The sequence below is a fragment of the Octopus sinensis genome, linkage group LG11 (assembly GCF_006345805.1).
Source record: "Octopus sinensis linkage group LG11, ASM634580v1, whole genome shotgun sequence".
Lineage (NCBI taxonomy): Eukaryota > Metazoa > Mollusca > Cephalopoda > Octopoda > Octopodidae > Octopus > Octopus sinensis.
Genome location: NC_043007.1, coordinates 64,509,641 through 64,533,307, shown reverse-complemented (window position 1 = coordinate 64,533,307; position 23,667 = coordinate 64,509,641). Strand labels below are relative to the sequence as shown.

At 30.2% G+C, this 23,667-nt stretch overlaps 1 protein-coding gene across 3 annotated transcripts in view; it reads left to right on the top strand.

The window, feature by feature from the left end:
• Positions 1–11,843, top strand: part of LOC115217005 (sodium channel protein type 4 subunit alpha B-like) — a 155,490-nt gene extending 143,647 nt beyond the window's left edge. For all 3 annotated transcript variants that reach the window (XM_036507622.1, XM_036507623.1, XM_036507621.1), the window contains 5 exons: positions 1,196–1,249; positions 4,094–4,231; positions 4,337–4,444; positions 6,668–6,938; positions 10,630–11,843. In XM_036507622.1, the coding sequence (XP_036363515.1) occupies positions 1,196–1,249; positions 4,094–4,231; positions 4,337–4,444; positions 6,668–6,938; positions 10,630–11,723 (1,665 nt within the window). In that variant the 3' untranslated portion in view covers positions 11,724–11,843. The remainder of the gene's footprint in view (positions 1–1,195; positions 1,250–4,093; positions 4,232–4,336; positions 4,445–6,667; positions 6,939–10,629) is intronic.
• Positions 11,844–23,667: the final 11,824 nt, after the last annotated feature.

Genomic DNA, 23,667 nt, shown 5'->3' with positions numbered 1-23,667 from the left:
AATGTTCTGACCTTGTCTACAGAATTCATATTTTTTCCATTCAAATGATTTTGAAGACTGTGATATAAATGATAATCAGATGGGGCAATGTCCAGCAAATATGATGGGTGGGGCATCATTTCCATTCAAACTGCTCCAGCCTTTGGAATGTCATCCTTGCTGTATGTGACAGAGCATTAGCCCAATGGAAGAATACCTTTCGTCTTGAAACCAAAGATGGTAATGTTTCTTCTAGCACTGACTTGAATGACTGGTTGAATGACCACATCTGAGCTTCTCTATTAATTACTCAACACTTACAATGGGATTTTGTTCCACTAGGGTTTGCAGAACATCCTCATCAAGCTCTACATATCTTCCAGGAAGGCTCGTCTTCTAGGCTGTAGTTTCCAGCTCAGAATTTCTGAAACCACTCTTGACACTGGCTTATGTTTATTGTCCGATCTCCATATACTGTATTAATATTCCTCGCACTTTCTGTTGCATTGTTGCCTTTATTGAACTCATAAAGCAAAATATGCCAAATATGCTCCTTCGTCACTTCCATTATAGCTTTGAAAAAATAACTGTTAAAATCGAACTGCACTCTTCAAAACTTGCACTAAGAATAAGGACAAAGTAAAATTACTGCTTGCTTCTATAACATGTTTATGCAGGTAGTTTATCCTGTCCCCCTCTGACTTTTAGTTCATGCAATTGAAAAAACACATTATTTATAGGATGACCTCATACTTTATCTAACACAAGACATTATATATTGTGGGTGTCCATTATTTCCATTAATAAAAAACTGAAATGTAAAAGTATTTCAGAAACTTTAGACCTTCCTAAATTCTCCTTCTGCAATTTCTGTCAATGATTTTTGAAGCACCATGACTGAATTAACTGAAAAAACTGTGTGATGAATTAATGCTTACCTTTTGAAAATACCAACATAAAAGATGAAAGTATTTTAGAATAAAGTTTCCTTTATTCAATCCCAGCACAATGATGTGTATATATAGGCAAAACATCTAAAACCTGCTAGAAAATAAAATATACTGAGCAAAATGTGCTATAGTTAAAACAAACTGAAAATAAAATCACATGCTTTTACTTAAGAAAAATAAAATGGTTCAAAATTATTTGTTCTTATTTTCTCTTTAATATTTTTCTTATTTTATTAAATATTTCTTAATTTTATTTTCAATTGCAGGCTACGTTTAAAGGTTGGATAGATATAATGGCAGATGCCACAGATATTAGAGAAGTAAGTAAACATGTTATTGCTGTTGAATGTTGTAGGTAGAAAATGTAAGTGGAAAAGAATACATTAGCCAATTTAATCCCTAATATATAAAAAAGACGTGATGGTCATGATTGGAACACCTTTAATCAGAAGGTGTGCTCACTCAAAGTTGACATGGCAATAAAGAATAACAGCAATCATGACTACTGAGTTCTGAGGTAAAAGATGGTTTAGGAACATAAAAAGAAAATCAGAGTTACCTAACCTTGTTAGATTTTCAATTATATTTTCACAAATTTCATCTATGCATACTAATCCACATCTCAGGGATTAAAATGTTGTTGCAACCATTATATTGTGCTGCTATTTTATGTAATCTAAAAAAAACATAGGTTTCACTGTTATTTCTTGGTTAAATATTTGGTTCTTGGAAAAGCATTTTATCTTAAAAATATACAGACATTTTTAGCATTGAAAAGATCAATGGAAATGTTTTAAAATGAAACTATTTCTACAATATTTTATTTTGAAAGATACTACTTACTAGTGCTTTTAATCTTCTGATTTCTACTATCATTGTTGTGCTCATAGTTGTCCTACAGAGTAATCAATTCATGGATTTTATTGAAGCAGTGGAGGTGAAAGCATAAATTGAATGAGTCTTATGCCAAATTCATGTCATGTTGACAGATTGGTCCTTCACAGTGTTTGTAGAACCAATGTTATTGGATCAGGATGATTAACACTCAGATATTATATATTCTAAGTAATCCTTTTTGAAATATAAATTAAATAGACCATTGGACTCAGTATTCTTTCATACATAAACTATATTGTTTCTGTGCTACTTTCTACTTCATCTCTAGATCTTATACAGAGTACTAAGTCCATCATAAAGAAACTTTTATAACTGGGCTGTTCAACCTTTCTGCATATATTCTATTCCTTGATACCTTATAAACCTATCTTTTACCTCTATAGATCTGGTAAGTTGTGGTTATTGTGTTAGGTGGGCAATGCCTACAGATGTCAATGAATTATTAAAGTTGCTTTTCCACTTGTATTTCCTATTTATAATAGTAGTATGTTAAATATTAGGAAAAGAAATCCAAAAATAGAAAAATAATGGTATGACACTCACTCACACACAGACACACACATACTCTCTCTCTCTCTCACTCTTTCTGTCTGTCTCTGTCTCTCTCTCTCTCCTCTGTCTCTGTCTCTCTCTCTCTCTCTCTCTCTCTCTCTCTCTCTCTCTCTCTCTCTCTCTCTCTCTCTCTCTCTCTCTCTCTCTCTCTCTCTCTCTCTTTCAAATATATACAAGCACATGCATAATACATATATTTACAATACTATTTCAACTATCCTAGTTGCATAGCATTGTAATCAAATATTTTAGTTGAATATTTAATTTAGAATGCTGTACCTAGTTGGAAAAAGATCTGATTCAACAAACAATATATATGTACTAGAGGTACCAAAAAGTAATGTCACATTTCAAGTAATGAGTTCAAATTAGCATCAATCATATAATAAAAATATTTATTCATTGAAAACATAATTGCCTTCATTAACAATAACATTTTCCCACCTCAAAACCAAAATAAATCAGGTTCTTTAGAAGTGAAAAATGTTTGGAGTGCCATTTCAATGACATCCCTGCTTCTATATGTTTTTCCACTGGTAAATGTTCAAGTGGCTTAAATAGGTGAAAATCTGATAGTGCTAGGTTTTGGTGAGTAGGTGGGGTGAGGTAAAGTTTCCCAGACTATCTTTTCTTAGATCATCTTCACTGAATACGGCTTTGCATTATCATGTTGCAAGAAGAGATAAACCCTTACCCTTCTGTAAACACTTTTCCGTTTTGCTTGAGATGACCTTGCACAGTGGTCTATAGTTTATTAAGACTCTGGTATAATCCCCTACTATGACACAGATCCTCTTCAGTTACTGTTTTATTGAATCATTATTGAGAAAAGTTGGTCTTCCTCATCAATACACATCCAAAAGATTAAAATCACTGCTTTTGAATTTGTAAAACCACTTTTGGCATTTCCAAACACTCACACCATCAGGATATATAATGCATATGTTTTCCTTTGCATGTGTTGCATTGCTGCTCTTATAAAATTCATAAAGTATGCAATGCTGAATAAGCAGTTCACTAAACTCCTTGTTTTCCATGGGCTATAAAGCATATACATACACAGCATATGTCCACATTAACATTTTCTCATTAACTCTATGTTGATTGGTTGATTGCAATGATACCTACTTTTGGCTTGTAACTATTCATCGTGTGATGTCAGACTATTTGCTTGAAAATACATGATGGTACACTTGATTATATATATATATATATATATATATATATATATATATATATATATATATATATATATATATATATATATATATATATATATGGCTGTTCTATAAAGAACTATGTTACTACATAGGAAACGTAGTAACATAGTTCTTTATAGAACAGCCATGTTATAGTGGCAAAAAAACGTTACAATCTTGTATTGTTAATACTTATATCTTGTTTAGAGATTTTAGAACTAGCTATTTTGCTCCATATATACATATATATATATAGAGAGAGAGATAGATAGATAGATAGATAGATATATAGATAGATAGATAGATAGATAGATAGATAGATAGATAGATAGATAGATAGATAGATAGTGTATATATATATATATATATATATATATATATATATATATATATATATATATATATATATATATATATATATATATCCATATCACCCCTATAGCATTTTACCTGATCTTATGATTAATCAAACTAAATTATACCCTTAAGAAAGATTTTCTGTTTTTTCTTTTGTAGCTTGAAGAGCAGCCGATTAAAGAATACAGTATTTACATGTACCTATACTTCGTGTTATTTATCATTTTTGGATCATTCTTCACGTTGAACCTTTTCATTGGTGTCATCATTGATAACTTTAATCAACAAAAAAAGAAGGTAATTTTCAAACTATAATGAAAGTCCTTTCTTTGTTCAAGAAAATTTTGAAAGATACCAAAGCATATCTGAACATATTAACTTTTCTTTTTTTTTTGTACTCAGGCCGGTGGATCTTTGGAAATGTTTATGACAGACGACCAGAAAAAATATTACAAAGCCATGAAGAACCTCCAATCTAAAAAACCCACGAAGGGTATACCACTTCCTAAGGTAATGAATCAAAATTGTACATTTTCAAAAAAATTACCAATCTGTTCAGCACCTTATGGTTCTAAGCTCATATCTTGCCAAGGATGGCTATTTATTACCACTCTACTGCAGCTTTTGTACTTTTTAGTTCATATGACAGAAATTAGATAGCACCTTATTGCTCTTGTTCCCTTAATAAGATTCATTCCATTAAGTTTATGTTGGCCTAGTGGTTAGGGTGTTGCACTCATGATTGCCATTCTTGGACTGGGTGGCATGTTGTGTTCTTGAGCAAAACACTTCATACTGCTTCAGTGCTGTGTGAGGATCAGCATATCAAAGAATACACCCAACATTTCCTCTGTGTAAAAGGTGACTATAAGGGGTAAGGTAGGATTTGCACTTCAACCTTGTAAAACCTTCACCAATGATTACCCAAACAGATACATGGGTTGGAGGGTTGTTGCCTGAGTGGTGCAAAGGTCTCATTTGTGGATTCAGTGACACACCGTTACAGTACATGTTCACATACTACCACTGCTGCTGCTGCTGCTACTGCTGCTGCTACTACTACTACTACTACTACTACTTCACAAGAAATTCACTTTAGGCTACTTTTATATCTTCTACAACTTCCATGTTCTTGTATTGATTGTCATTATGTTTGAAATAAGATTCTAGAATTAGTCACCTGAAATACATGTCAGTCTTCAACATGTTTTCCTCCATTGGTATTATGTGATATTATGAACTAGTAATCAGTTTTTTTTTTTTGCTTTTATTGATTGTGACAATTAATGAGGAACTGTAACTCTGTATATGCTCCATCCTTTTACGAATAAAGTATTTTATCTTATATGATTTAAATGATCAGTTACTATTAAGTATCTGATTATCTTTACTTATACTTGATTAATCTAACAAGAACTATTTATCAGCAACAATAGCTATGGGAGTTAAATTAGATAGGCTACTTACAAAGTAGTCTGTCAAATAAAATGGACATAGCATTTCATTGACAAGTATCATAGATTAAATGTCCCTTAACCAAATTAATGTAATATTTACCCATCTATGATGGGAAGTATGTTGGACATATTGACCTTGCAAGCATAAATTTCTAAATCTAAATCTAAATTTTCTTTTTGAGGGTTAGAAATGAGTTTCACTTTGATATATCCATACTTGCTTGCATTTGCAACAACAAATAATAAACATAAAATGCTAAAGATATGAAGCCTCACTGTTACAGGAGAAGTAATATGGAAAGTTTGAATATTTATTGCTTTCCAAAATAAAATAGGGACATAAGTGTTTCCAGGTTAGAATCAGAACCAGTTTGCGAACTTGATTTACATACACTTTGAGAATTGAGTCAAAAGAACCAAGTAGTTGCTGCTATCCCCAGCAGTTAATGATAATAAGGATACTCTAAAGCAGTGGTTCTCAAAGTGGGCAGTATTGACCCCTGGGGACGGTGGAAAGTTCTGAGGAGGCATTGAAGAAAAGTAAGGCAATTATGGGGTAGTGATTTATGTAAAAATTGTGGTGATAATGGGGTGGCAATTCATGTAAAAACAACAAAATAATGGGTTCATTTGGTTAAGTTTTATTTGTAAAATACAGTTGCTTTGAATTTGCTTCAGAAAGAGGTCTTTGTGATGGTTTGTTGGGGTGGGGTCACTAGGAATGTGGCCTGAGTGTCAAGGTGGCAGCAGCCTAAAATAGTTTAGGAACCACTGCTCTAAAGGATCTAGATCAGGCATAGGTTATCTTTATCAAGAAGTGGGATACATGAGACATGACTCATCATCGGGAAGGCTGCATTACTAAAATTTTGAGGGAATCTTTTGTTAGGTGTGTCATGCAGAAAGTCTCATGGGCTGCAGGTTGCCCATGACTAATCCAGATCAACCTCCTTTTCTATTTTCAGCTTCTGTTTTACTGTCCAAGATAATGAAATTCATATTATTTCTTTAGATTACTTGTGAAAAATATAAAAGTAGCTAGGATTTTACTTATCATCCTTCAACTTCTTTACTGTAAAATCTCCATCTTGTTAATTTGCAGCTCAAAAGATAATTTCTAAATCTGCCACATATTATTTTACTTGCTTATATATATATATATATATATATTGTCACATATCATTTTACTTGCTTTTATATATATATATATATATATATATATATATATATATATTCATTTATTATAAAACTATTTTTTATTTTTCTTCTTTTGCAGTTCAAAGTAGCTGAATGGATGTTCCATATGACAACAAGTCAAAAATTTGATATCGCCATTATGATGATCATTCTGCTCAATATGATCACCATGGCCATGGAACATTATGATATGAGCCAAACATTTCAGGACTTCCTGAAATACATAAATATAGTTTTTATTGGAATTTTTACAGGCGAATGTGTTATGAAGCTTATGGGTCTTCGTTTTTATTACTTTAAAGAACCTTGGAATATATTTGATTTTGTAGTTGTAGTCCTTTCTATTTTGGGTAAGTTGGGTTTTATTTCCATTATAGTTTTATTTATTTCTTTATGGCTGGATGTCCAGTCTTTCACTGTTGTTTAATTACTACTTTGAAACTTATTTCATATTATTCTACAGAATAAGAATCATTATGGCTATCATATGTAGATATTGAGCTATAGAAAACAAGACTGCAAATTCATACATTTTTACCCCTTGTCAAGAAATATTTCTATTTGTCTTTACTACCTCAATGAAAATATTTGCTACTCCAATTTCTTACTAGGAATGGTATCAAGCTGGCATAGCTATATAACTAAAGTTTTTTGAAAAAGATTGTAGTGCAAAACACAAGATTGAATAATTAGGATGGTAAGTTTTAAAAAATGTTAGCTGTAATACAATCAGTGTTTTTGGTATATAACTTGGTAGATGAAGTAGATGTTTTTTCATAAAACACTGTTCTTCATGATGTTGCAATATAACAGAGTTTATAATCTAATGAAAGAGGAACCCCTGTAAAAAAGGATTCCTATTTGCTGATAAAAAATATTTGTTTTCACAAAATTCACATGATAAAGTGATGTATTCTTAATTATCATTACCAGTAGAAGTAATTATTATAGTTCATTTGTGTGTATGTAACTGGGAGAGCATGGTGAGGAAACTCACAGATATAGCTTCTCTTAGTTCAAATTGGAGATTTGAAAAAGAAAATGTATTATTCATGAGGCAACTTTGCATTTACCTATTTGGAGGCAATGGTGAAACTGTACCTTTAAAAAACTTTTGAGTATATCTAAAAATCACATATTTGATGTACATTTTGATGAACTTCTTAAATACATCATCTAAAGTATACTATTGAAATAGTTTATAATGATTGTACTCTACAAACAAAAGTATTAATGAAATGTTTCCCATGCAACATATTAGCAAATATTGCTATAAGAAATATGCAAACTGATTTCTGCCTCATGGTATTCCATATGTATTAAATGTTGGTTTGTTCATTACTAGATTCTTCTTGTTCAGATGAATTAAGAAATAACACAAAGAGTGTACAAGATTGCATTAAAAACATTGGGAAGACTTCATTTAGACATGAAATAGCTATGATAATCTATATCTTAAGAATCCTAACCATTGACAGTTACATGACACTCTTTCTACTGCAATCAGTCCTTCAAAGCCAAACATTATGTATAAGAAAATGAAAAATGACATATAAATTGTGGTGGATTAAATATTCAGTTCACTGTTTGATTAATTACTAACAAGCTTATTTGAGTAAAGTTTACTAGGATTTTTCATCAATAAGAACTGAATCTGCTCGATCAAAAGCATTTCTTTTTTTGTAATGAGTTATATCTTAATGAACAAGTTGTGTACAGTTTGCTGTTCAGAACGATATTAAAAGTGTTGTATTTACAGGATGTGCAGCATTCCTTCTTTTTCTAGCTATCACAGTAACATGACAGTTCCCCCCATCCCCCAATGATGGTGTTGTGTACAAGAAAAAGTACTTCAAATTAAAAAGATCAACAACATTCCAAGCTGTTGTGGCATTTGCAGGCATACAGCAACAGTAATATATCAAATTGATGATTTATGTTAATGTTTACTTAACTGTTATGTTGGCTAACAGTTATGTTTACTACAGGCAATGGCTTATACTAATTCTAAATAGTGAATAAGATATGTATAGAAAAATGCTAACTTATGGTCACTAACTTCCTAAAGAGGATGTCAATTCAAAACTCCGTATTTTAAGCTTGGATAACATAATGCACTCATTTCAAACATATAGCATAACATACCAGCTTCTGTAGCCATACTAATACTACAGAATATTACATCAGTGAACTAGATCAACACGCATACAATAGTATATCCAGGTAATACATCCTATATATCACTGAGGAAACACAAGTATGGTAATTCAATAACTAATTGCAGTAATATAGCAGATGACAAAAATATGGCAACTAATCTGTAAAACTTTCATAGATTAACTAACAAAACATTAACTATCAAAGCAACTTATTAATCAATCATAATATAATCACTAATTGCAGTAATATATCCAATAACATCTGGGTGCTTCATTACATCAATGATTTTCATTGTTGCCAATGTTTGTGTTTAGTTATCAAAATTATTTTTGCTATTAGTATAAACTTATTGAATTGTTTCAATTATCATAAATAAAATTTTCCCTAAACTGTATTTTGATGAACAAAATTTTTGGCTTAAATAAACATCCAATCAAGTTCTTAAGTTAAATAAAAGCTTTTCAGTGAAGTAAGTGCTTTTGCACAGGGGAAAGTTAATATGACCTATAGATTTTGATTATTATGTATAAAATCAAAATATTTGACTATATGTATATAATAGGTGTTTGGTTATTTATAGCCCCTTACTTTAAATATACATAATCCTTCCTTTATACAAATCCCATTTCTCCCTCTCTGCTACTTCACCTACCCTATCTCTCCTTACCTTTCTCCATCTCTCTCTTTATATACTGGATTCATCACAAAATCAAATGTTGATATTTTGAATACATTTAATGGTTTTGAATATTTACTTAAGATAACCATTATGTTATACTACCCTTGTTAGTAAACATTTAAAAAAACGTGTATTAAATGCATTCAAAATATCGACACTTTTATTTTGTGATTATTCCGGTATTACATGACTCATTCTCATAACAATTTAGTCTGTCTTTGCTCAGATGATATGATTGTAATACAGTAAGGATATAGGAATGAGTTATTGAACTGGACACTCAGTTGAAAACTTCTGGTAAAGTGTATTGCATCAAAGTATACTTCCAAATGCACACACACATTATATTACTGAAGCAGAACAGGCAAAATGAACACATTCTCTTCTATCATAAAATAGGTACTTTCATACAGTTGTTACTTAAATCTTAAATAGCTTGTTCTCTCTACAGTTCTTATACAGAATCCACAGCATAACACTTTACTTTGCCTAATTTAAGAAATTAAAACTTGAATGTAACATTTGAAAAAAACCCTACATGTGATTCTTTTTCTTCAACACATGAAACACAAAATAAGTGGCCCCTTTGCAAAATTTTTGTGCTCATGTTTTCTTATACATTTAGGTTTAGGTCAAAGAAACAACAAAATCTTTCATCAGTAATGACACAATTAATAAAAGTATTAAGGTTTCCCATTTAAATCTTTACAATCACCTTCATAAAATATATGTCATCCATGCCAATCTTTACTCAATCTACTATATCCTTTTTTCTAATTAAACTCATTTTTCTTCTGCTACTACTGCAGTGGCCTCTCCTCCTCAGAACTCATTGATTTCATGCCACCTCCAGGCTCAACCAACTCACTTGTCTCTCTAGTCATCCATAATGTGTCCACCCACCCACTCCATGCCCCACACTAACCACTATGCTTAGTCCTCTCCAGGTCAATTCTCTGGAATTCCCTTCTCGTATATATGTTCAAATCTATTGACCTCTTAGTAGACTTTCCAGGAAAATATATTTTTACTGTGATTGTGAAATATTCATTATTTTATGTACAACTGCACATCATATATACACACAAACTTACATATATACACATATACACACATATATATTACATTTTGTTACTTTGATTTATTTGAAAGCCATAAAATACATGAATTCTAAACTATTTTTTTTCTTTTCCTAATTTCAGGTATTGCTTTATCCGATATTATTAAGCAATATTTCGTATCGCCAACATTATTGCGTGTTGTTCGTGTTTTCCGTGTTGGCCGTGTACTTCGGCTTGTGAAATCAGCAAAAGGTATCCGTACATTGCTATTCTCCTTAGCAGTGTCTTTACCAGCTCTCTTCAATATTGGATTGCTTCTATTTTTGGTCATGTTCATCTACTCTATGTTTGGGATGTCCTTCTTTATGGATGTCGGTGCTTTCAATGGTATAGATGATGTTTTCAATTTCCAGACTTTGATTCAGAGTATGATTCTTCTATTCCAAATGTCCACTTCTGCAGGTTGGGACGGTGTTTTAGCAGCAATTATGCGAGAACCTCCAGAATGTGATCCTCATAAGGAAATATTTGGAAACAAAAATGCAAACGGAGATTGTGGAAGTTATGGGATGGCAGTCCTGTTCCTTGTAACTTATTTAGTTATAAGCTTTCTCGTGGTAATAAACATGTACATTGCAGTAATTCTCGAGAACTTTAGCCAAGCCACTGAAGATGTGCAGCAAGGTCTCACTCCAGATGACTTTGATATGTATTATGAAAAGTGGGAAAAATTCGATCCTAAAGCAACCCAATATATTGCACTCAGTGAACTGTCAGACTTTGTAGACTTCCTGGAAGAACCTCTTCAGTTACCCAAACCAAATCATTTTATGCTTGTTAAACTTGACATTCCTATATGTGAAGGTGAAAAAGTACACTGTGTAGATATTTTACAAGCTTTGACAAAGAATTATTTGGGAACCGCAGATGAATCATCTGCTGAAGAACCAGCAGCGGAGAAAGTGGACTATAACCCTATTAGTTCAACGTTACGGAGACAAAAAGAACACTTTGCAGCAAGAATCATACAGAGAGCATGGAGGCAATTCAGTGCAACTCGGCCACCAAGGCCACAGTCAGCTTTGCCGCCACCACCGTCGTATGAAGAGAGTTGCAAAAAACAAGACGAAATTACACAGGAATCTCCTGATGATTCTCCCAGTGGATCAGGAACGGAAATACAAACTGAAGTGAAAACTGTCGAACTCTATCCAGAGAGTGGAGTTGTTGCTTGAAGCAGTGCTTTTGATATTTATAACAACAGCTTGCAGACTGCGTAAGCTATATATATATATATATATATATATACATGATATATAATATATATATGTATTTGATATAATATATATACAATATATATATACATACACATTGATATTTGCATATATACATATTTGCATATACATGTGCGTGCATGTGTATGTATAAATACATACACACACACACTCAAACACACAGACACATGCACACACACACACGTGTGTGTGTGTGTATATATATATGTATATATATATATATATATATATATATATATATATATATATATATATATAAAAAACTCCAAGCACCTGCTCAGTTTCTTTCTACCTAATTCCATTTCTGCAATTGAACAGCAGCAGAAAAATGGAACAAAAAGAAAATTTCTCCAAAGCAATTCAGGAGCCCCTATCCTTTGTGAGCAGTTTGAGGGTGCTAGGTGGTGAGAAAAAAAAGCATGGAAAGAATACAGAACAAGCAGCTCCATAAAAAAAGACAAACACTTAAAAGATACACTGCACGGGGAGGAGGAGGAGGAGGAGGAGGAGAAGGAGAAACTCGGTGGAGGGATACGGAAGAACAATGAATGGTTGCGATAACAGCCGGCTGTGCTTTCTTCATATATGACGAGCTGACCTGACAGCGCAGTGCCAGCTCGACAGCATTTGCTTTTATAAAGTCTTTCAAGCTTTGTTGTTTTTTTTTTCAAAATGTTGGGGGGTGGGTTTTTTTTTAATTTAAAAATGCAAATTTATCATCTTTTAAACCTGACAGCTCATCACTGCATTTTTTTTGTTATATTTTCATTTTTTTTTTCCGCATGCATACCTGGTGACGAAATATGCTCAGGATGGCTTGTACAGGCGGCCTTCTCTGAACAGTCACTTTCTGAGCATCTGTTTTGATCTGGGCAAAAACACAATTTTTTTTTTTTTTTTCAAAATAATAATATATTGAGATTTTTATCTCATTAAAGCACTCAGTCTGCTCACTATCATTGTAATTAGTTCTTCACGTGGGTAAAAAAAAAACATGTGTATCTGTGTGTGTGTGTGTGTGTGTGTATGCATGTGTGTATATATATATATATATATATATATACACATATACATAATTTCTCTAATTCCTAATAATTAAAACTAAGTTTATTTGTACAATCTTTGCTTATACCGCATGAAAAAGTTTTTTTTTTATTTCTTAATCTGCTCTGGCTTGGTAAAAAAATGTTTTAAAATAACTCTACTTAACTAAAGTTAAAAAGTTGTTTTTTTTTTATATCAGCAAACATTTCCTAAATATTTTCTATATTGTAGCATATACATTTTCTTTATATCTTTGACAATGTCCAGATTTTACATTCATCTTGAATATTAAAAAATCCCTGCCAAATTAACTGCTACTGTAAAAAAAAAGAAATATATACATGTCTACACACATACATATAATGTTGAGTATGCATTTATATATCATGCATACAGTCATGTAAATGTGTATATATGTCTGCATACTTATGCATAGTCAATTAGCCAATAACATATTGGCAGTTATTCTACATAACTACTAGACTTTTTTTTTTACATCAAAAGTATTCTTCTCAAAATTTTTAACTGCCAGTTTGCACTTCAAGGAAAATAATAATAGTAAAATAATCACTTCTCAGGTAGGGAATTTTAACAAAATAATAATGAAAAAGGTTTAAAAAAAATGAGTCTGCTTGCTTGTATGGTTTTTATAACTAACTAGCCAGAGTTAATTCTGTGAAATACATGTACAAAAAAAAAATTATAAGATGCCATTCCTATAAGGCCTATATTTATCTTGCAATTTTTATTTTAGTATTTGTTGGTATTTAGCTTTCTGTCTTCCACTTATTTGTATTCTACTTAAGTCAATTTTGTATGTTATCAATGAAAAGTATTTGCTTGCTACTTTAATAACTTATTGCTTGTATATGAAGACCCAATTGTTGCCTGCATCTCAAGACCCATGTCGTTCGCCTACACTTGAAGACCCTGTTATAACTCAGGTTTTACCTGAATGAATTCCCCACTAGATAAAGCTTAGTGGGGTTTGGCTACCTCATCGCTGGTTGGTACTTCTGATCGGCCAATCAGTCTGCCCTGCGAGTATGAGATATTAGTACCTAAAACATGTAACTAATTTAGAAATATAATTAATGCAAGATCTTAAACTTAGTTGAAATTTCTAAAACTGAGTTACAGATCTTGAAACAATACAAAACTACTAAAAATATTTCCGTAGAATAAACATATATATATATGGAATATATTAATCTATATATGGATATATATCTACTTATATATATGGATATATATCTACTTATATATATGAATATATATATATCTACATATACATATGGATATAAGTATATCACTGTCTCATATATTTACATCTATGTATGTAAATATGTGTGTGTGTATATTATATATTTATGTGTATGTGTTTGTGTGTGTGTGTTTCTGTGTGTGTGTGAGTGTGTGTGTGTGTGTGTGCGTGCGTGTGTGTGTACATGCATATAAGTAATATTTATTTCAATGTTTTGTTCACAAGATTTTCCCAAAATCCCAAAGAATTTCTTGAGAGTTAACTTGGAAGAAGTATTAATCATGAATATTTAATGAGCAAAAGAATAAAGATTTATATTTGCCCACATTAAAATTATTCTAAAATACATCAAAATTATAAGAAAAACCTAGTTTTGTGTGTATTGCTGTGTGTACATGCGTGTTGCTTTATATGTAATATATTTTCCTTTAATTTTAAATGATGTAATTACTTTACATACTAATTAAGATCTGATTTTAGAATCTACGGAAATTGTTTATTGTAGAAAAGTAAATTTGAATTTTTTAAATGCCAAATTTAAAAAATTATCTGCTATTTATTCAAAGAATCCCATGAAATATATTCATTTCAGTTGACACGTTCATATAATGCAAATTCGTTTTACATTTCATAAAAGTGAATCGAATTTCATGGATATTGCATTTGAATTTATATCACATACTCAGAATAATTATATATTTAATTGCTACATTATAAGTAGTCCGTATTGGGGTAGCCAAATTCCATGCAGTGTGTATGATTCGCCAAAAATTCCAAAACCCTGCTTTTTGTCCTCATGCTGAAATAGCTCAATACAATCTCCTTTCATTGGTTGTTGTGTCACATATTGCAAAATATATATATGAAATTGAGGCATTAGTCTGGTGATTCTGTGACATAGCGGTATTGTAAATGTTCTTAAATAAAGGAAGCAAAAAATCTTCTGAAAGTTAATGATCAACATGAGCTGTTCAACTTTACATTGAACAGAGATGAATTCTTGTTATTATTTATGACCAATTAATATTTGAGCATTTTTCTTTGCCAAATGTTTCTAACTGTCCAAAGTTGAGGAAACACCAAACTACAAGAATAAAGATGGAGAATTACTCTTCATGAGATAAAAAAACAAATCAAATCAATACAAAGTACAAAATATAGAAAACAAACAAAATGGAATATTTTACCTTAATAGTTCAACCATTAATGAACCTACTGTAAAAGAGAATGCAACATATTAGTAATGGTGTATGTCTATGATTTATATCTTTTAGAGGCTTTAGAAGTATGAAAGTTGCTAAAAGAGCTTAAAACGATGTATCCAAAATGTATGAAATGTTATCCAACCAAAATCAAAGGGCAGCCCAAAACTATGAAAGAAATATATACTGAAAAGAAAATGGCAAGCGGGAATAGCTCCGCGAAATCGAGATAAGTCAATGCTTTGAAAAGCAGAAGACGCAATCAGTGAGTGACTGATAGAATTAAAACCCTTTTTTAAAAATGTTAATTTCTTAAATGATAATGATAAACATGACACTAATTGCCAACCAATGACTTGACTGACATACTAAGTATCCCACGGCTATGACAATTACAATGTAATAGATGCCTTCAGATAGATGGTGACTATATATACCACAGACCATTGCAATAATGGTTACTATATGATAAATGACTCAGGAATATGACAGTTACCATATGATCACACCACACTGGTCTAAGAGCAAGTGAAATAATATAGAACAGTACCTAAATCTCAATATTGGTAAGAAATTTTGAATAATAACCAACAAGAATAAAGAGATAGGGAGGATGTATGAGTGTGTTGGTAGAGATCATATGAAAGTAAAAAACAAAGCTTTAAATATTCCATACAACTTCATATTGGAGAGAGAGTAAAACAAAATCTATATCTATGAAACTGTAATCAAATAATTTATTGTACAGTTATGCAAGAATTTTAACAGATTTATGATTACATAATACAATAAATATAATGTTGATCTTGCACTGGGTTCATAGTTACAATGCCGCTATCTTTCATTGAAATTACCAGTTGTTAATGTCTTAAAACATAACTAACCTTGAGCAATCCCTCAGTACTACTCAAAACAATGTCCTTAGCCATGCGTGCTGCTTCTTCCTAGGTTCTTTGCTGCCGTGCCTTTGGCTATTATTTACTTTTTGAGTAGACTGACCCTGCATTAAGCTACTATTTTGCCATGAGTAATTTTTTTCCTTTCTGTCTATCTCAATTTTTTCTAACTTCTTTCATTCAAAAACAAAAATATATATATATATATATCAACATATATATATAATTATTTTTCTTATTTTTGCTGGCATATTCAAGGGTATGTATGAAGCTTCTTACTAGTATTGCTGAAAAAAAAGAAAACAAAACAAATGGAAGGATAGCTAAATAATTTAGATGTAAAAAAATACCCCGTGAAGAATATCTATAATGTAAGAGTGAGCAGACAAATGGGGAGTGAGCTGAGAGAGAGAGCAAAGGAGGTTGACAACCAACACATGTCCCTTCCATGCTAACTCTCTCATAACTACCCATACCACCCTCCAAGCATGATATACTAATACTAATACTTCTATTTAAACTACATAAATTATGACAAAACAACAACAACAACAACAATAATAATAATAATAGTAGTACAAACAATAATGTTAATGACAACAATAACAGTTATTATACTAATTAATTAATGCTCAACTTTTCTTTGTTATGTTTTACACAGCCTCTCATGCAGCTCCTAGCAACAATTTTCACATCCATTACCTGTTCCTTTTGTATGTACATGCATATATACATAAATATTTGTATGAGTACATACATATGTATGTGTGTGTGTGTGTGTATACATATATATATATATATTTATATATACACACACAAACATATATACATAGGGAAGAGAAATATAACAGCTCATAAAACATTTTTGCCTTTGTCAACCTAGTACAGACACCACATATACACATCCACACCCATGCACACTTGCATACATATGTGTGTGTGTACATATTTATATATATATATATATACACACACACACACACACACACATTCATACATTTTCACACAAAATTACACAAATATATGCATATATATAAGTGTGTGTATGTATATGTATGTATGTATGTATGTATGTGTGTGTATATATATATATATACTTAAAAGTATACTATACATACATAAATATATATATATATATATATATATATATATATATATATATATATATATAATGTGTGTGTATACATATACACACATACATACACATTCCCATGTGCACACTCTTACATAAATATGTATGATCAACCACAGGCAACAACAATATCTGTAAAACTTATGTCTTACAACAGTCATGACATGTTAAATTTTAACTGTTTTGTTTCTTCACTGCATTTCATACATTTGCAGCTTCACAAATGTTGCCATGCTGTATATCTTCGCATAGAAATGAAATAATTCTCATAGCATTACTGAATAAAAGAATATATGGAAATCACGTGTGTGTGTGTGTGTGTGTGTGTGTAAATTTATGTTACATGAATTATCTTTTGAGAAATTTTTATTTTTACTTAATTCTATCTAAGACTTAACTGTTTTACTCAATTTTTTCCCATTTTGGTAATTTATACTTGTATTTGCATTATTGTTTGTTTAGCTGTTTGTTTAGACTCTTTTGTGCAAGAATTCAACATGACTTTATTCTACACAAACTTCTGAAACTACAGTAAAGATATATTTATCATTTATATCAATTTCAAAGAAACTTATTTAATTGGTAACAGCACCTAAACTTTGTGAATATTGCCAATATTACTACAGAAACAACAACAACCACAACTACTACTACTACAAATGTACTGTTGTTATATTTTTACAATTATTGCTTTTTGGTTAAAATCTTTTTTCTGTTTTTTTTGTTCATCTAAATTTTTCCTCTTTTATTTACACAGAATTGTACTTGCAATATCCTTCATTGTTATCAGTTTTATTACTACTACTAGACATGTATGCATACTCTTTCTGCTAGATATTTACTAATGTTCTCTATTCTCATTGATTTTAAATAGTCCAAAAATATGGTTCCAATTCAGATGTATCATGGTGTTTTGAGTCATTCCATTTCAATTTTTAAAATGTTTTTTTTCTCTAATAGTTTGGGAAAGCAATTTATTCCCTGTCGTTATTTACATTTACCTTTAAAAAAATGAGACAAGAAAAAATAGCATTAATTAAATGGAGAGGTAAAAGGAGGAAGAAAAACTTATTCATTATAAGACAAGTGCAAAGCATCTTCATAATTCTAAATATTTTGGAATTTATTTGTTCATATTTTTCTCCTTACATCCTCTTAACATCATAAAAGATTTGAAAAGTGCAGAATCTGGCATTGCAAAGTTTAAAAGATACATCCTGAACAGTTTTAAGGATTAATTAAGTGAAATAAAGGAATTAAAGAAGTTTTAGCTACTGTCTTTTAAGTAGCTAATAAAACATTGAAATAAAATTAACTCATTATTATTTAATAAAGGTTACATTTTAAACTAAGTTTTATTCATTTCATTGTTTTTTGCTAAGAAAGATGATGTTAATATCAGTTATCAGCATCAGATCTTAGTATAGTTAATAAACTTTCACTTAACAATATGAGAATTATGAATAGAATGGAACACAATGAAAACAATTGATATAATGGAATATTCATACAAGTTATCAATGTATAGATAGGGCTTACCAAGATATCAAATATGGGGAGGAATATAAACTATTATATTTACCTACATGAGGACTTTAGAATTCAACATCCAGTCAAAGACTTCTTTCAAACTTTTTCTTATATTTCACCCTACCCACACAGAAACTGACATGCTCCCTGATTAAAAATATGGGAAAACTTTCATTGTTTTTAAGTTTGTTGATTTATCGAACATGAAGAATTTAATTTCTTAATTCTAATTGTTTTTAACTGTTAATGATACACTTTGACATCAAATAGAAAATTACTTTTTTCATTTGTAATTTATACTTGCTATTATGTAATTATTTTTATATAGATAATGAAAAGTTTTTGCTTAAATCTTAAGTCACACAGAAAAATGGAGGTTTTGTAATTTGAAACATTAGACATAAAGGTGAGCTATATCTATCTTTAAATGATATAGATTAAATGCCTACAAATTTAATTTTAACAAGATTTAACTAAAATTTCAACGTTTAATTATGTATTTGTTTTTCTCACTTATAGTTAGCCTTCCCCTACTCTCCTTCAAGCATACTGTGTAATTCCTAAGGTTTCCTTGGTATTTTGTTGTTGTTGTTTTTAAAAGGAAGTGATTTTATCACTGTTATCTAGTGCCTAAGAACTTTGCACATAATATGCAGAGGTTGTGTGTAGAGATATTGCAATGCCCACACTGAATATCATTAAAGCTTGTAAACCCTTCATTATTTGACCACTTTGCCTTAACAACCATATAATACCCTCCGTCCCACCCTCTATTGCTTCACTGTTTGTAGAGCTGCTGACCAGTTTCCACATGTCTGCTATTACTGCCGACTTCATCAACTACTCTGTCTGGTAATGACACAGCTAATGATGTAAAGTACCAAAGAAGTATCTATCTGCATTGTCAAAAGATTTGACATTAGGTTTTGTCTACCAGACGCCATGTCAAAGTGTTGACTGTTAGCAAATTTGTTTTTGTCAATGTTCATATTCCATTGTTGTTGTTAACACTAACAACATTGTTGTTGTTAACACCATCAAAGTCACCAATGTAAGGGACTCTCTTCCTTCACTTCTAATATGTCCAATTGTTCTTTACTGACACTATGAATGAATAATAATAGTACTAATTATATAACTGACATCATGTGAATAAGTGACTGACTCTTGGACATTACCCATTTTGCTTAATATATTATTTTTAAGGAATAATCTAAAATCTTAACTAACTGCACTTGGTAATAATTTTGAGTCATTTATTATAATTTTGGCTAAGCTAATTCCAGCACCACACTGTCTATTTAAATAGAGAGTTTGTGCTATGGTATTTACAAAGACAAAAATAAATTATAAACTGCATTTTCTACAACTAGATATTGAAATAACTATCCTAAAAGGTAAATGATATTATTTGGTTATTCAATCTAATTGAAATTCAGCAAAATATTCTTTAATTTTCTATCCTCCAAACAATTAAGAATGTTAATTAGTATTTAAAAATTTCTCATTTCAAATACCAATCAAGATTATTCTTTCCCTGCTTAGTTTATAATTTCACAACACATCTCGCTCTCAGCTCAACTAGTCAACTCATGAATCACTTAAGATTAAATATTTAAGTTATCATTACAATATATTTTAGGAAAACAATAGATATATGATATCCTTTAAATAATATCTATATAAAAGATATATCAGCTCTTGGTTTTACTTAAAAACAACAACTAGATTACCTCAAACTTTCAAAGTGTATGTTTTTGCTTAAATTTTGATAAGGCTATATCATCCAGGTACATCTGCTTAGCATGTGGTGTGTAGTTTCTGGCTCTATTTTCCAGTACTCACTGTTGCCTTTGTTTCTATGGCTATGTCTTTCTAAAATCTATGCAAAACTGCAATTTTTCATCTAGGTCAATTAAATGAATATAAACTGTATGAAAGAAACACAGACAATATTGGCATTGAAAGGGTTTTTTTTCTTTTTTTCCATAATATTCATTCATTGAACTATATAAATGAATCTATACTTCATTAGCTGAGAAGGATATTACACCAATTCTGTGTAACAAAGAAGTTTGTCATACAATACACCATCAGGTCACATTGTTTGCAGTGAGGTTTCTTGCTTTATGTTGCTATATGAACAAACTTTCCACAAATTTTTTCTGTTTTGCTATTTTAGAATCTTTTACACATGAAACTATTTTGTTATTTTATCACCTTCATCACATCTTTTCCAGAATTACTCAATGATATCAAATTCTTCATTGCTTTTATAAAGAGAAAAATTTATAATCATTCATATATAACTTTTTTAATTTCAAATTTGAGAATGAATTTATTAATTTCCAATAGCTTGGGAAATGGGGGGGGCTATGTCTCATCCAGAGACATAGAAATGACAGAATAATTATAAAAAGCTTGTTTTATTTTGTTTTGGTTTTTTGTTTGTTTTCCTTCCTTATCCAAACCTAGAAAGGGTTTCAAGACATAAACCAAAATCTAAAATAGTTTCAAATATCTGAGTTAGCTTTTTCATTTTTCTGCCTAATTTTGATGAATAAAATGCACATAGTTTCCTACATATTTTTGCACTAAACCAAATGCAAAAAAGTCTTTTTTTAATTCTTTAAAAAAAGTTCTAGATTTAAACAATTTAATTATGTTTGATAAACTCATAAAATGTTAGTATATATTTATTCTACTTTCTGGTATACAGAACGTTTTGTTTTATTTTAGTCATAGAAAGGTTGGATTCTACTTTCTATTTGCAATTAAGCCTGTAATCATTGCTCTGTTGTGGATTGCGTTTTTACTCTAGCATAAATTCTTCAGGTATGTTGTAACCATTGATTGGAGCTTAATAATTTTGCATTCACCAAGATTAAATTGAATGAATATTCTCATAGTTTATCAGTTGGCTATTTCTGATTTTGTCTATATGTAAGAAAGCTTTATTGAATTTGAGGTGAATTTATATTTATATCTATCTATCTATCTATATATATATATATATATATATATATATATATATATATATATATATATATATATATATATACATACATATATATATATATATACATACATATATATATATATACAAATATACATATATTCAAATTTTTTTTAAATGTTTAAAACAAAAAAAAGTGAAAGTTTATGAGAGAGGAATAACAGGATAATTTTTAAAGAATAATGATATGATTCTAGTTGTTTTTTCACTTTCAATCACTAAATTTTTAAAATATATAATTGTTGTAATTACCACGTTAAATTATTGTGTACATCATCTGAATGGACATAACAAAAGGTTGTAACTAAGGTTGCATTTTATTATATTATATGTTGTTGATCTTTATTGGATATTCATTGTTACACTTGAAAAAATTTAAGATAAGAAGTTTTGGCATAGCACTAGTAATTGGTTCAGTTATTGGTTGACTCTAGTTAGGTGGTAGTATATGACAGGCTTTTAAATCATCTGGCGACTTGAACTTTGAAGGCTAAACGTAGAACTACATAATCTTAAATCTAATTAACTTGCCTGAACTGCCGTAGAGTTTAAACCATCATCTCTAGAAAATAGAGGCAATCAATGACTTCCTCATCTAATGCTCTTTTCTCTAACATTTGCTACCCACTCTCTTTTCACTCATGGAGCAGTGGTAAAGATTTCACATGTCTCCAAAGCACATAACTGTGTGCCTATATGTTTTCCCATCTTTAAGACTGATTATTTTTTTCAGTCTTGCTGTTTCACCAGTTTGTGTATGTTTTTGCACAGCATCACTATATTTCCACTTTGCTGCACTCTTCTTGAAGTCTATACTGTATACATGCATACAGACACAAATATACATATATATAATCTCAACCCCTTTAATAATAACACTTCAGCTTCAAGTAACTTGTTTTATTGGTGAGGGTTTAAGCCATATATGTGTGCGTGTGTATATACATATATATATGCATATATTTATATATATATAAATACATATACATATATATATGTATGTATGTATATATATACATATATATATATATATATATATATATATATATATATATATATATATATATATATATGCTGCCTAAAAAAGTTGTTAAATAGCTGTTTCACTATGTATTCTACAAGCCCTAAATTTAAACTTGCTAAATTCAGGATTTGACTTATCTCAGTGTAAGTTTGTATAAGGATTGAAATTATAATTATTTATAATTATAAAGTGCTATTGTCATTTATCATATCGTGTGTCTTTTTTCCTTTTTAATGTCTATTATATTGTTTCTTGACTATTGTCATAGTCATGAGTCAGTTATATTTATTAAAATTCAGTCTATGTCAAGATGTCTATTTATAGCTTCACAAAATGCATGGTATATAATTAAAAACTTTTATATTATTCTATAAATACACTTTAGGAGAAAGTATATTTGATAAAGAAGAAATATTTCTTAATACTTATTAAGGATTAATATTTGCAATGAGGATTAATCCTTTGGAGATAACAGATAACAGGGCTTTATTAAAAAACTGTTTATTTTAATAGAGAAACTTAAATGATTGTCATGTAGAGATTAAAGATGGTGTTTTAAGTATGATTTTTTTTTTATTTCAAAGTCCAATTTTCGATTGCAAAATTGAAAACAATCAAAAAGATTCTAAACACATACTATTTTTGTTCTTAGCATAAGACAGAATTCTCTTTAAAATCTTGATGAGAAATTACCCTAGATATTATATCTGAGCAGGATTGTTTTAATATTTAAGTTTATTTATTTTTTGCTTTAATTTTCTTTTACAACAAAGTAT